The sequence below is a fragment of the Euleptes europaea genome, chromosome 2, assembly GCF_029931775.1.
Source record: "Euleptes europaea isolate rEulEur1 chromosome 2, rEulEur1.hap1, whole genome shotgun sequence".
Classification (NCBI taxonomy): Eukaryota; Metazoa; Chordata; class Lepidosauria; order Squamata; family Sphaerodactylidae; genus Euleptes; species Euleptes europaea.
The window spans coordinates 88895270-88909860 of NC_079313.1; the positions used below are offsets into that span (position 1 = coordinate 88895270).

The following is a 14591-nucleotide window of genomic DNA, read 5'->3' on the forward strand; positions in this document are numbered from 1 at the left end:
CCAAATACCATGAACGAGGACCAACAGATTATGCTAAAATATCTAACAACGGTGGCAAGAGTAGTTCTGGCATCACTTTGGAGAACGAATAAGATTCCAACATTTCAAGCATGGTTGGATAAATCTCTGGAATACATCACGATGGCTCATTTGACAGTATCTGAAAGATATCACACGAGAACAGAATTATGAAAGGTGGAAACCCTTTTATGACTTTATGAAACACACTAGACAAAAGAAACCTTCGAACTAATACATTACCAGATAAAAAATATGGAAGACTTTGCAAATAGGGGTAGTGAATGTGAGATATTATCATAATAATATGTAAACAACATAATTTTTCCTTTCCCTATTTTTTTTTCTCATTCTACAAGGTGATAGTGCCAAATATGTTAAAACGACATACTATTTTGTATATAATATATTTTTTATGTATCCCCCACCTCTCTTTCCTTCTGTATCCCACTTATAATTTAAAATCAATTAAAAAATATTTTAAAAAAATTACTAGCAAATACTTGTGGGGAGGATACTCAATGGTGAATACAGGATGTTGTAAGTGAAGTTACCAAAGAAAATCTGTGTGGGGGAATATACAAATCACAATTGAAGCAATTATCCTTCAAGGCCAGGATCGTTTCTGTGAAAACTACAGCACAGACAGATTCTGATGGCTGTTTATATTGAGAAAAATCTTGCCTGGAGCTGTGCTGTGGAACCTGTACAATCTGAAATTATTGATCAGTATCACCTTGATGTTGATGATCAACTTATGTGTAATGAGATGTCAGAAGGCATGTTGGAGGAGCTTGTCATGGGAGAAGCAATGAAGTTCAAATCAGATTTTGATAACTGGAATGGAGCTTGTGATAGAAGCTTTGGGACTTCTGTAGCAACCAGAGTTACACTTGTATTGCATTATGCAAAGGAAACAACAAATAGTTCCTCCTTTCTAGTCAAGGCAACCTTCCACCTCTGGAAGCAATTACCAGGTCTCTGGAGGAAAAGCATGTACTGAGAGTTAATGGCTCTTTTGGATTGATTGTATTTATTTTCCCACACGCTGCCTTGGGCCCAAAGCTTGTGAGCATGGATTTTCCCAAACTCATTTTTTTTTAAACAGGCTAAAGGTCAAAAGGGTCAAGCAGGAGCTGGCACAAAGATCTTTCAACGTAAAAGGGCTGTGACTAGGCTGGGCTATGACGAGAGGAGTACACCAATGGAAGCACAGGCTCCTCCAGATCTTAGCACTGGCTTGTATTGTGACGGCTTCAGGAGCCTTTGGGCGAGATGTGTGATGTGGCAAGGAGAGGCATGGGAAACGCATAAAATACACAAGGCTTATACCATCATATACTTTATGTATGTGAATCTAAAAGCTACAAGGACCAAAATGCACAAGTGTGTTAACATTAGCATGCAGGAAGTTCAAATATTTTTTTAAAGGGTCAAGTTAGACATAATGGAAGCAGAACCATGTTTTAACCAGGATCTGCTGTAATCACTATGGTTTCTAGGTCCCTCTTTGCCACCAGTGGGAGGTTATTGGGGCAGAGCCTGAGGAGGGTGGGATTTGGGGAGGGGAGGGACTTCAATGCCATAGAGTCCAATTGCCAAAGCGGCCATTTTCTCCAGGTGAACTGATTTCTTTCGGCTGGAGATCAGTTGTAATAGCAGGAGATCTCCAGCCACTACCTGGAGGATGTGAACCTTACTAATTACATGTAAAGCAAGGGATGGGGGAGGACCTGATTTAAGAAGCAAAATGGTCCTGGGGATGAGGAAGAAGCACACTCCCCCTTCCATGTACCCCTCCTGCAGTTCTTCTCATCAGAAACCCTTTGGGCTGGAAAAAATTGCCTGGGGAGCCAGGCTGCCGAGAGAGCAGCTTTGGGGAGAGGAGGGTTCTTCACTCCTCATCCGCATAATCAAGCAGGCCTGTGCACACCACTTTTGGCTCAGTCATGGCAGATCAGGATTTAAACGCAAAGTTCTGCAGCCATCAGTTCTGGGGTGGCTCTTTGGCTCTTGAAGTAAAACAGCCTCAGGGGCTAAAAGGGTTCCTCAGCTCAGGTCCTACCAATGGTTCTACACGTGACTGATAAGTATAGGTGTAAGCCTGATCTGATGAGCATGACTAGTTCCCTCTGTCAGAACAGGGCTAACCTAAGACAATGTCATTTCCAAAGATACTTCCTGGGCATACTGTACAAACATACCTTGAAACGGATTTATTGCTGTTTTTTTAATCCTACAGAGCGAACCTGGTTACTATGCTTTCAACAGATGTATGTGTTTGTAAAATGAATGTTGATTCATCTATCTTTTCTGCCTCACAAGCTTCAGAAAAAGATTTCATTAAAAAAATTAACATGATATGAATCATAACTCATTTGGTCATCACTTAATTTTATTTTTTAAAGAAAGAAAATCAATTTTAAAAGACCAAAATGTGACTCTAGTAGCACCTTAGAGACCAATAAATTTTTCCAAGGTAGAAGATGTCATGAGTTACTTCATTTATACCCCGACTTTCTTCCCAGTGGGGACCCAAAGTAGCTTACATAGTTCTCCTGTCCTCCATTTTAATCCTCACACCAGCCCACTGAGGTTGGTTAGGCTGAAAAATGTGGGCTGTCCCAGCAAGCTCCCAAATTCTAGTCAAACACTCTAACCACTATATGACTGTGGTTCTCTTTAGAGCCCTGTGTTTCTGCAGCAGTTATTATTCTGGCAATTAACTCTGGCAGAAATTCAGTAACGTATACGGAGACTAAGCAGGTAGTCTCTCCTTTGTGGGTGATACTTTGGGGTATAATGCCATAAAGTCCACCTTCCAAAGCTGCCATTTTCTCCAGGGGAACTGATCTTTGTCGCCTGGAGATCAGTTGGAATAGCAGTAAATCTCCAGCCACCACCTGGAGGCTGGCAACTTTATTTAGACATACTTTTTGCCAGTGTTGCCCTCTTGACCAAAATCTTTGTTCTTATTTCAATTCCATTCCATTTGCTTCCCTGGCTGCCTAGTCCGCACCTCTGTGGCTTTGTACAGCAAGGTCACTGCTAAACCCGCCTCTGTTGCATGAATCAGGACTGCCTTTTCCCACACAGGCGCTAGAAGACTCCCACCCTCTAAATCTGTGGCCTGCGTCACACTGGCCAGCCTGGTGCCCTTAATCCAAGGCAGAGGGTCAAAATTCACAATCCCTGCTTGCATGTCCTAGCTGGGATGGGGACATGAGAAAGAACCAGGAAAAGAGATGGAAGATAGGAGGTCCCCTTCCGGGTCATCCAGCACTGCCTTGTTTACACTCAGAGCTTAAACCCAGCCAGAGAAGAACAATGTCTTTCGTGTAACTTCAGAATACAGGAGCCGTTTTAAATTAATAACCTTGGGAGAGAAGAAGGTTTCATGCTTAAGAGACTGCAGTGAAATTCCCAGCTGTGTTTAAGCCCAGCAGGGAAAACAGAAAGGTGGCTCTCTTCGCTAGTCCTTTTTGCCTGCTGGGGCTGACGCCAACCAGATGGGTCCAGGATACATGGTAGAAATGACTAAGGAGGAAACAGTTAATCTTCCTTTCCCCATTACCTTAGTCACTTGCCCTACTTTTAAAGGATCCCCACAGCCACATAACATGTAGTTTGGCCTTTGGTATCAGCAGCAACAGGTGCGTTGCATTTTACCTTTCAGCTGCTCACATGTAGAAGGAAGAAGGCTAAGGATTCTTCAGCTGAAGAGGAACTCATCTCTACTGTCACACTCATCCCCTGAACCGGGTTGGTTTCCCCACTCCTACACATGAAGCCAGCTGGGTGACCTTAGTTCTCTTAGGAGCTCTCTCAAACCCACCTACCTCACAAGATGTCTGTTGTGGGGAGGGGAAGGGAAGGTGATTGTAAGCCGGTTTGATTCTGCCTTAAGTGGTAGAGAAAGTCGGCATATAAAAACCAACTCTTCTTCTCACCACCACCACCTGGAGGTGCTTTCACTCCTTGTATCCCTTGCTATCTCTGAGCAATATTTTTAGAGTTCCAGTAATAAACTTTAAAAAAATATACTAAGGGGATAAAGGGGTTTCTTGAACATGTTAAAGGAAGGTGGCAGACTGGGACAATTGAGAAAGAAGAAATGGGAATTGGAATACTGTGGCTTGAAGTTTGTCCAAAGTTTGATTGGCGATTTGTCCTTGTGTATGCATGTAATTATGCGTAAACACAGGACCAAACACTTTGGGTGGGCTGGTAGATATACTTTTCATCTAGCGCTAGAAAATGTCAACCTCTCCATACCTAAACACCTGGACAGAAATCTTGGATCTGGTAGTCAAAGAAAAAAATAGCATTCAATAGATGTGTTACTGTGAATAATTTCAAGAATGCAGTCATTTCCTTAGCACTGGTTTAGTTGCACTTTCAGTGCCAAGTGAAGACACTTTTATTTGCTCAGGCCTTGGCCTTTATTTGTTCATTAATTCATACATTCATTCTCTTTTCTTCCTCTATTTGCATTATCCTCCTTTACCTATATCAGAAGCTGCAATAGTTCTCCAGATTTGTGCTCAGTAATTGAATCGTGAGTTGTTCTAGTTTTGCTGTATACCTAGAGTTGCCAACCTCTGGGTGGTTGGCTAATCTCCTGTTAAGGAAAAATATCCCAACACGCAGCCACTTTCAATTCTTTTGTTATTTTTATATTTTTCCCATGCTTAGTATCTCTTTAAATACCAGTTCACAAAGTTTTCATAACACGATTTACAATACTAAACCACCATCGACAAGATAGATAAATTGTCCACAATGTCCTGCAATCCAAGTCCTCAAAGAGAAATTACGGATGTCTTGCTGCACAGTGTCGTCTTGCAATATGTCTTCTAAAAGTCAGCTGACAAGCTGACCAATAGGATTCCTCTTTTGCACAGCCGTTTAATAATCCATACTCAGTATCCACCGTAGTGAATATATGCAGGCTAATGCAGTTATAATAGACAAGCAGCCGGTTATGCCTTGTTTTGCTGGATATAAGGTGCCTATAAGGCTCATGAGCATGGAACTTTGAATCGCAAAATTGTGATCGGATGAAATTGTAATTATCTGAAGAAGCAGAAATCCAGCGAAACAAGGCATAACCGGTTGCTTGTCTATTATCACCCCAAAACCTCCAGCTAGTGGGGAAGAGGGACCTGGCAACCCTAAGTACAATCTTTCAGGTGAGAACCTGAAAGGTGGGTGACTATGTGGTGATGTCATCTGGAAGCGCCTTCGCAAGCCACAACAGTTTGGGAAGGAAACGAAGAGCAAGAGCTCCGTGTGGAAGCAACCTTGGAGCATTTTGTTCCTTCAGCTTAAATCATGCCATCCAGACAACAAGGAGAGGCAGCTGCATGGGTCCCTGGGAGGAATTTTTCAATTACATCTTCCAATGGCCAAACGCTGTTTGTAGAAATTAGCAGCTGGGGCCTAAGGGGAAATTGAAAGGCTCCAAAGCAAGGTCAGCATTGTGCTTGTAGCAATGCAAACTCAGTAGCTAATTAATGAGCAAGGAAATGATACTGTCGAGGGGCACACAGTCCAGAAAAGGAGGGAGAAACCATGGAAGGCAAGAGAGTCTGTGTGGAGCATCTTAGTATGATGTATGATGTTTGACAGGATTCCCCATGATGTTCTGATGGGTAAACTAGAGGACTGTGGACTGGACCCTAGGATAATTAGGTGGATAGGGAATTGGTTGGAGAACTGCACTCAAAGAGTAGTTGTCAGCGGCATTTCATCTGAATGGAGAGACGTGTCTAGTGGAGTGCCACAGGGTTTGGTTATGGGCCCGGTACTTTTCAATATTTTTATAAATGATCTAGATGAGGGTGTGGAGGGACTACTCATTAAACTTGCAGATGACACCAAATTGGGAGGAGCAAAGAACACACCAGAAGATAGAGATAGAATTCAACGAGTTCTGAATACACTGGAAAAGTGGGTGGATGTGAACAAGATGCATTTCAACAAGGATAAATGCTGAGTTCTACATCTGGGCAACAAAAATGAGGGACATGCATACTGGATGGGGGATACACTTCTGGGTAGCAGTGTGTATTGAACAAGATCTTGGGGTATGGGCAGACCATAAGTTAAATATGAGCAGCCAGTGTGATGCAGCAACAAAAAAAGCCAATGTGATCTTGGGGTGCATCAACAGAGGCATTCCATCCGGATCACGAGACATCATAGTTCTGCTGTATACTGCATTGGTCTGCATTGGTCAGGCCGCACCTGGAGTATTGTGTGCCCCACTTCAAAAAGGATGTGGACAGAATGGAGTGGGTGCAAAGGAGAGCGACAAGGATGATCAGGGGCCTGGAGACCAAGCCCTACGAGGAAAGGCTGAGGGAGTTGGTTATGTTTGGTCTGGAGAAGAGGAGGTTGAGGGGGGACATGATTGCTCTCTTTAAGTATTTGAAGGACTGTCACTTAGAGGAGGGCAGGGAGTTGTTCCTGTTGGCAGCAGAGGATAGAACTCGAAATAAAGAGTTTAAATTGTGTGGGGAAAGGTACTGGCTGGATATTAGGATTGTTTTTGTTCAGCAGTGGAACTGGCTACCTAGGGAGGTGGTGAGCTCCCCCTCACTGGAAGTCTTTAAGCAGAGGCTGGGCAATCACGTGACAGGGATGCTCTAGGCCAGGGGTCTGCAAACTGCGGCTCCCGAGCCGCATGCTGCTCTTTGGCCCATTGAGTGCGGCTCTCCGAACTTGGTTCGGAGCCCCTGCTCTCGTGCCCGCTCACACCGGCAGCCGGCTGCAGAGCCGGTGCGCCTGACAGAGAGAGCGAGCGCGAGAGAGCAGGCGAGCGGGCGCGCTGTCTCTCTTCCCCCGCGTCGCCGTGGAGAATGGCCGGGTCCTCCTTTCCCTTGCCCTCAATGGTTGTGAGGCTAAAGCCTCCCCTCCCCTCTAGCCGCGCGATTGCTGGGTGGGCGGCTGGGCAGTTCCTGCCCCCCCACCTATCAGCTGTTGGGCGGGGCGGGCTTCCTTTGGTAGACCTGGCCTCCGGCTGAGTCCCATTGGGAGGCCATGTCTACCCACTGGCTTTCTTGGCGGTAGACCTGGACTCCGAGGAGGGGGAAAAAGTCCCCCTTCAGAGGCTAGGTCTACCAGTTGGCTTCTATGGGCCTCTGGAGGCCAGGTCTACTGCCAAGAAAGCCAATGGGTAGACCTGGCCTCCCAATAGGCTTTTATGGCGGTAGACCAGGCCTCCAGACAAGGACTCCGGACGGGGAGGGGGAAATGGCAGGGACTTACAATTTAATTTTTATCAGTAAATAAGATCACTATTAAGTATGATATCAAGTTTTGTTCAGTGTACCTATAGTTTAATTAAGACTTAAAACTTTAATTAAGGTTTATTAAGTTAATAAACAGTGTACCTACCTATATAGTTTAAGTTTAAGAAATTTGGCTCTCAAAAGAAATCTCAATCGTTGTACTGTTGATATTTGGCTCTTTTGACTAATGAGTTTGCCGACCCCTGCTCTAGGCTGATCCTGCATTAAGCAGGAGGGATGACTAGATAGCCTGTATGGCCCTTTCCAACTGTATTCTATTATGTCTATTGCTGTTAACTCTTTGAATATCTGTGAAGTCTATTGGTTAGCTGCCTTGAGCCCTGCCTCAGCTGGTGGATTGAGGGCGGGGTATAAATTGAAATATAAATAAATAATATATCCTTGTGGGAGGGGGTTAAGCCTGTTTATGCTTCATTGTTCTAGGAATGAATTAAAATTTGAGCAGGGCAGCATATCCATTTCATGGTGTTCAGAAGATAGCAAAAAACAAAACAAAAAAAAAACCCCCAAACATTTATTTGGACAAATCTCTTTTGCGATCAATGCAAACTTTTAGGTCAGAAACTACTGTCAGGATTTGAGCCTATCACCAAGTAACTTTGGCTACTATTGCTCTCAGCATCATGTTTCTATGGAGGAAACTAAAGATGAAGTACTGTCAAACCCTTTCATTGTGCCAAGATCCAGCTAAGAACTCTCCCCTCCCAGCTGCCATCAATGAGGTCAAGAGCGGAAGGGATGGTACTGTGTTTCCCCAAAAATAAGACATACCCATAAAATAAGCCGTAGCAGGATTTCTAAGCATTTGCTCAATATAAGCCATACCCCGAAAATAAGACATAGTGATAGGTGTGGGAGCGCGCCCTCCGAGCGGGCTTTCGGACTACAGTCCCCGTGGTGCTCCGGGTCGGCCGCCCGAGAGGGGTGGGGCCTCGGTGCCGTGGCTGCTGCAGATTGGCTGCTGCAGGGCCTCGCTATTGCCTGCCATTGGCTCCTCCCTTGGGGAGGAGGAGGGGCATTTGGTGCGCTCACATGGGGGGCGGGGGTGGAGGGGAGGGGTCGGTCATGTGGGGAAGGGCCCTTTGGGCCGCAGCCGCCGAGACACGGAGCCCCCTCCCCAGAGAACTCCGGTGGCGGCGCTGGAAGGCGAGAGCTGCGTGGCTGGCGAAGGGGGACCCGGGGCGCTTTCTGGATTCGCTCTGCGCGGCTGTTTGGCTTCGGAGGCTTCCCTTGCCCCCTGCTGTGTTGGGGGAAAAAATAGGCACCAACACACACCGTGACGCTGTTTAAATTCCTTTGGGTGAAGCAGTTAAGTATTCTGGATTTATTCCCCATTCAACAGCAGGGTTGTTATTTTTAAAAATCAAAATAGGTGCTTGTTTATAAATCTTAAAATCAGATTTATTTTTGTTAAAATTGTGAAGTAATTGATAGTGATAGGCGTGGCTATGCAGCGTACCAGATAGGGGAAAAGCTTAATAAAAATAAGACATCCCTTGAAAATAAGCCATAGTGTGTCTTCTTGAGGAAAAATAAATATAAGACAGTGTCTTATTTTCGGGGAAACACGGTAGCTGCAAGGGCAGGAAGAAGCCTTCCGTTGTGCCTGGAACTAGACTTAGATGAGAACCCTCGACCCCTGCAGCATTTTGTATTGTGTTTTAATAGCCAAAAGTGACTTTGAAAGACAACCAGAAACTTCATTAAAATGGTCTTGAACTTCAGTGGGAGAATTTGGAGCCATGACAAGGAAGCTGCCTCTGTCTATGTGAGCTCTCTATCAGGCGAGGCAGCCAACCAGCACAGCCTCCCAGGCAATAAATTGTGGAACCTGATGAGTAGTAATGTAGTAATGTTGTGCCACTGAAACTGGTAGTTGTGGCATGGTAGGAGGTTAAAGCTTAAACTCCCGTGGCCTATTTGTCAGTATTACTTTTCTACTATTCCACTTTTCTTTGTTCAAGGAGAAATGTCACCCAGAGATCAGGAAAAATACATAAAGTGCTTTGGAAGATGGACTCTATGGCATTATACCCCATTGAAGTCCCACCCCTCCCCCAACCCCGCCTTTCTCAGACTCCATTCCCAAAATCTCCAGATATTTCCCAATCTGGAGCTGGCAATCATACAGGAGAGTCACTGCCACTTATGAGGGTCTTACTACACATTGTTACTAGGTGGGCAGCCTGACTTCCCGCCCTGGTCATGGCAACCACACCAGAGACTCACTATACTGCCTAAGCGGCAATTCCCGTCGCTTTGGCAAGCTTTCCTTTGCTTCGTGCAAGCCAGACTGTCCAGGACAAGAGACCGGGTCGCCCCTAAACAAGCCAGAGGGAAGCCATGATCCTGATTGTCTCCTGATCCAAAGAGAAGCCATGGAGCTGAGGCAAGAGCACCACGTAGCCTTCTCCTGCATTTCCCCCGCCTCCCAACAGTTCAATCAGCAAAACATCCGTTACAATCTACATTAGCAGCTGGAGACGATTCCCACAGTTGCCACATCCTGGAAAGCTGAGATTCGCACCTTCATAAGACATCGCCATAAATCTCCAAGAGATAAGAATCAGATTCCAGCCAGTCCCGCGGATGTATAAATCACTGGTGTCAGGATAGCATATAATATTGCCACATCACAAGAAGTCTTTGATCCCCATTGTTTTGAGAAGGAGCCATCTGGGGTAATCTCTACCCCCCCCAGAAGCCCCTCACCACCCCGCCCCCAGAGTAAAGTATAATTGAATCCCCCAAAAGTCCTTAGGGCTCTCTCTTCCTCTCTCTCTGATACTGACTGTCACTCAGCCAGAGTGAGCAGCCATGCTGGAACATACAGGGGACTCCCTCTGCCCCCTTTTCATTCCTCTCTGCCATGGAACTCGGACATCTTCTGGATTTGGTAATGTATTACCCACCAACGACCTTAGAACCGTCTCTGTATATACCACCTTTTTCTTTCTTAGGGATTTCTGTATGTGTGTATGCATCATTGAACGTTTGCTTATATAAACTCTCTTAATCCGAAAGCCATTTGCCGGCCTTTATTCAGGGGTACTGAAAACAACTCTGGTATACATTGGGTGTGATTCTGCTATATAAATAAATATTCTGTGATTTCCAACTGCTGCTATAATTCCCCAAGTTAAGAGCAGTTTGGGTTACACATTCCATAGTTCTTGTGCCATTTCCAACTCCACCACAAGGACTTTTTTTTATCAGACGTGTGCTGTGATTTCCTGGCTGGGAACTTGTTTTTGCAAAATGCTAAACAAAAGCATCCTAAAGTACAAATCACAAAGTCAACACTCAGATTTAAATTTTATTCTGTTATTTGGGCAGGTTCCCTGGAGAGGAGGCATAATTTTTTTATAAACAAATAAATAAATATTAGTAAAACTTACATCATACATCTGCAATTTCAACTTTGTTGCTGGATCGCTTTTTTAAAAGCAAAAAGTCACAATTATTAAATCAGTGAAACATAATTCAATTTTAATATAATTATGATATCTGACATTTTGAAAATAAACAATGACCAGCACTGTACAAATTTTTATTTTAAAACAAAAATGTATTTTACCTCTCTACTGAAATTTCGGCATGTGATATCTTGCGAGCTTCTAATAATTAAGGGTCCTAGGCATTGTCTTTTACTGCAGCCATTTTTTTGGAACTCTGAAGAATGAATCCATCACAATACTGAGCAAATGGATACTTTCTTCTGCTCTTTGTTCCACCTTCTCCCTGCCACTTTCTTCTGCAGAGTTCTTCCATGTCATCATATTTGCATCTTGGTTTCACCGCTTGCCTCTTGCCATATCTTAAGCCAAATGAATTCCAGTTGTAGGTGGAGAGCTCCTTCTCTAGTTCTACAAGCCGTGCCTCTTGAGGGATGGAGATCACTCTGCTCTTCACCGGACTCATTCCTTGCCATGATTGCATTTGGGGCTCCTGACGCTTGCACAGAAGGGATGGTGTGGATTTCAGACCTGCTGTCCCGGAGCTTGACTGCCTTTCAGGACATGGGATGGTGTTAGCCCAGTGGATTGGGCTGCCAAAGTTTTTGGCAAGTTCATCTAAGGAAACAGAGAGATACTTTACTGAACCTTTTGGAGACTCACCCTCTGGGGGAAGAGAAGTATTACTCAAATTAATTGTCGCCCCATCAGAAACTCTAGAAACTTGTGAGCAGCATGAAAAGCACCCTAGTAAATTAAAAGGGTACCCTGAGACAGCCACGTACTCTTTCCTGAGAACCAGCAACGTGAACAATGGATATCACACTGCTGGTTACCAGTGGGATGGTGGGGTCCTCCCAGCATGTTAAAGTAACCCACATGCCAGGATGCCAGGGTTCAAAATACTGAAACACTCCTAATCCCGAAACTCATAATCATCTGGCTATGTTCCTTGGGTGGAATCTCTCTTGTAGGATCCATTCACATGACAGAATCAGAATCAGAAACATTTATTGTGGCATTGCGCCAATAAAAATTAAGAACATAACAGCAATATTACAGCGGATACATTGATATTGTTTAAAAGTTGTGTCATGTTAATTTAAAAGAATATATATAAATTAAAAATTTTCACGATTTGGATAAGAATTAAACATTTTGACACACATTCACATGACAGCTGGGCTAGTGGTGGTCCCCTTTTTATTCAGCATCTGTGAGCTCCCTGCCTGTAGGAACCTGACTGCTATGCCTTGAGAAAGTTCACATGAACAGTGCAATCCTAAAATCACTTTCCCTGGAGTAAGCCCCACTGAATAGCCTTTAGGATTGCACCATTAGTGTGCTACAGAATTACCAGCCATCCCAATTTCATGCATAGACTCCACCTTACATTTGCAATAGCTCTTGAGTGCATGTGTGCATGTGAAATGGGAACTTCTTCCTTGAACCTGCAAGGTGATGACGATGAAGAAGAAGAGTTGGTTTTTATACCTGATTTTCTCTATCTTTAAGAAGTCTCAAACTAGTTTACAATTGCCTTCCCTTCCTCTCCCCACAACAGACAACTTGTGAGGTAGGTGGGGCTTAGAGAGTTCAGAAAGAACTGTGACTGGCCCAAGGTCACCCAGCAGGTTTCATGTGTAGGAGTGGGGAAACCAACCAGATTCACCAGATTAAAGTCCACCACTCTTAACCACTACCACCGGCTCATCCCACTTGGTACCTTCATGCCAGGCATCTTTAAGAACAGAAAAGTTGTCTGTAGGTTCTCCAAAATGAGCTCTGAAGAAAAGCAGGAACAGCAGCATGGAACTGAACAGGCTCATCCTGGACTGGATCGGATCTGAAATAGCAGATGGAGAAGAAGGTCGAAATGCTGTAAGGAGCTGCCAGCTAAAAGTGGGGAGGGAATGCATGGTTTTGCAACAGCCATTATCTATCCATTGCAGTTTTATCTTACCCACCTTCCAAAGAACTCAGGGGGACCCACACGAGTCTCTCCTTCTTGATTTTATCATCCTTGCAACTCTGTGAGGTAGGATTGGCTGAAAGAGGGTGGATTGTCCAAGGTCACCCAGCAAGCGTCTTAGGTAAGAGGGGGTTTGAACCCAGATGTCCCCAGTCCTATACAGAGGCGATAACCACTATACTACTCTCTGGCCATGCAAAAAACACACTGACAGGGTCATATATTGCTACAGCCTCCGCTGCACCGACACCTTCATATTTATGGATCATACCTGTTTGACAGTGGTGAGGTTGGGGCATCAGAAATGCATGAAATTAAAAATGCATTTGTTTCATTAAAAAAGTAGCACATTATCTTTCAGAATGAAAAAGACGAGGAGCTGTGGAGTCCAACCCTACCCGCTTTTACTTAGAAGTAAGCCCCATTGAACTCAATTTGCTCCCAGGTATGTGTGTATAGGAGTGCAGCCATAATTTTAATTGCCCTTGCCCTCTACTTACCTTGATTCCTTGGGAATTGTTGCCAAGGGTCTTCTGCTGCTTTTATTTGATCACCGGAAAAGCGAGAGAACTGCTCCGCTCGAGAGTTCAGGTCTCTTTCAAGTACAGCATTACCCCTTCTGTTTATTTTATGAACTGCTGATGACATCAGCACTGCTGGACCCTCCTTTGCCTTTCTTCTTGGTAATTCCCGCCCCCCCATAAATGATCCCACTTTAGAAAGAAGCGGCAGATCTGTTTCCCCTGGCTGCTGTGCAGGGCCAATTTTGCCTTTGTAGCAGGACAACAGAATCTTGCTCCTCACCCCTCCAACGGAAGCAAATCTATTAGGCCCACTTTTCACAGAAGGTTTTGATGCTCTGTTGCCACGGACCAAAAAGAAACCCGATTTAAATGTTTTTTTCATGGCTGTGATTTATCCCCGTCAATCTCAATGTAGTTTTGGTTTTTCATGGGAACAAAGCACGCTGTATTTGACAACGGTTTGGTCTGTCCCTTTTGCAGGAGGCCTCCCCTTCCAACAAGCTCATTGTTTATGCCCGCCCCCAACTCCGCCCCAACTCCACCCAGCAGATTACCTTGTGCGGTTCACCTCTGTGGGCACAGCCCCAGCGCAAAAAACAAGCACCAGTCCCTCTGGTCTCCCGTATTTTTCTTCCACCCTCGCTCTGTTCTGCTTTTGGAACAGTCAGATTCCAAATGGGGGGTGGAGGGGCAAGGCAGCACTTTCCTCAAAGCTTCCCTCTATTTTCTATACGTGTGGAACCCATTGCCCTTTAATGACAGACAGGATTTGGGGGGGGGGGGGAGGAATTGCATCCATGTGCCCAGAGAAGTGTTTAGCTGAAAGTGGGAATGGAGCAGCTCCAACCTGTGCCGATTCAAGAGGAGTGCCTTGGATTTGCCGCTCTCTAGATGCACATTTTCCCCATCCTAATTCTCAAAACTCTGCTTAGGGGCTGATTGTTGAATTTTGAGAATTTGGATGGGGAAAATGTGCATCTAGAGAGAGGCAATTCCAAGGAAAAACCTCCTGTGCATAAATGGCCACTGTAAACCTCTTGCATTAAAGCAGTTTCCCAGAGTATGTCCCCCCCAGAAGGCCCCTGGCTTGCGCGCCGACCCTGATCTGGCCCCAGTGCATCGTGAGAGAGAGGAGGGCTCCTGGCTGGCGTGCCGGTCCCAATCCAGCCAGTGTGCATGGTGGGGGTGGGGGAGAGGAAAGAAGGCCCCTGGCTTGCGCGCCGGCCCCAATCTGGCCCCAGTGCATCATGAGAGAGAGGAGGGCTCCTGGCTAGGGTGCCGGTCCCAATCCAGCCAGTGTGTATGG

At 45.1% G+C, this 14591-nt stretch overlaps 1 protein-coding gene across 1 annotated transcript; it reads right to left on the bottom strand.

Moving 5' to 3' along the window:
• Positions 1-10967: 10967 nt before the first annotated feature.
• KISS1 (KiSS-1 metastasis suppressor) lies at positions 10968-12629 on the bottom strand. The gene is made up of 2 exons (XM_056844826.1): positions 12516-12629; positions 10968-11407 (listed from the first exon to the last, which is right to left on the bottom strand). Exons 1-2 carry the CDS (start codon positions 12616-12618, stop codon positions 10968-10970), a joined length of 543 nt encoding a protein of 180 aa, XP_056700804.1. The 5' UTR covers positions 12619-12629.
• Between the last annotated feature and the right edge of the window lie 1962 nt (positions 12630-14591).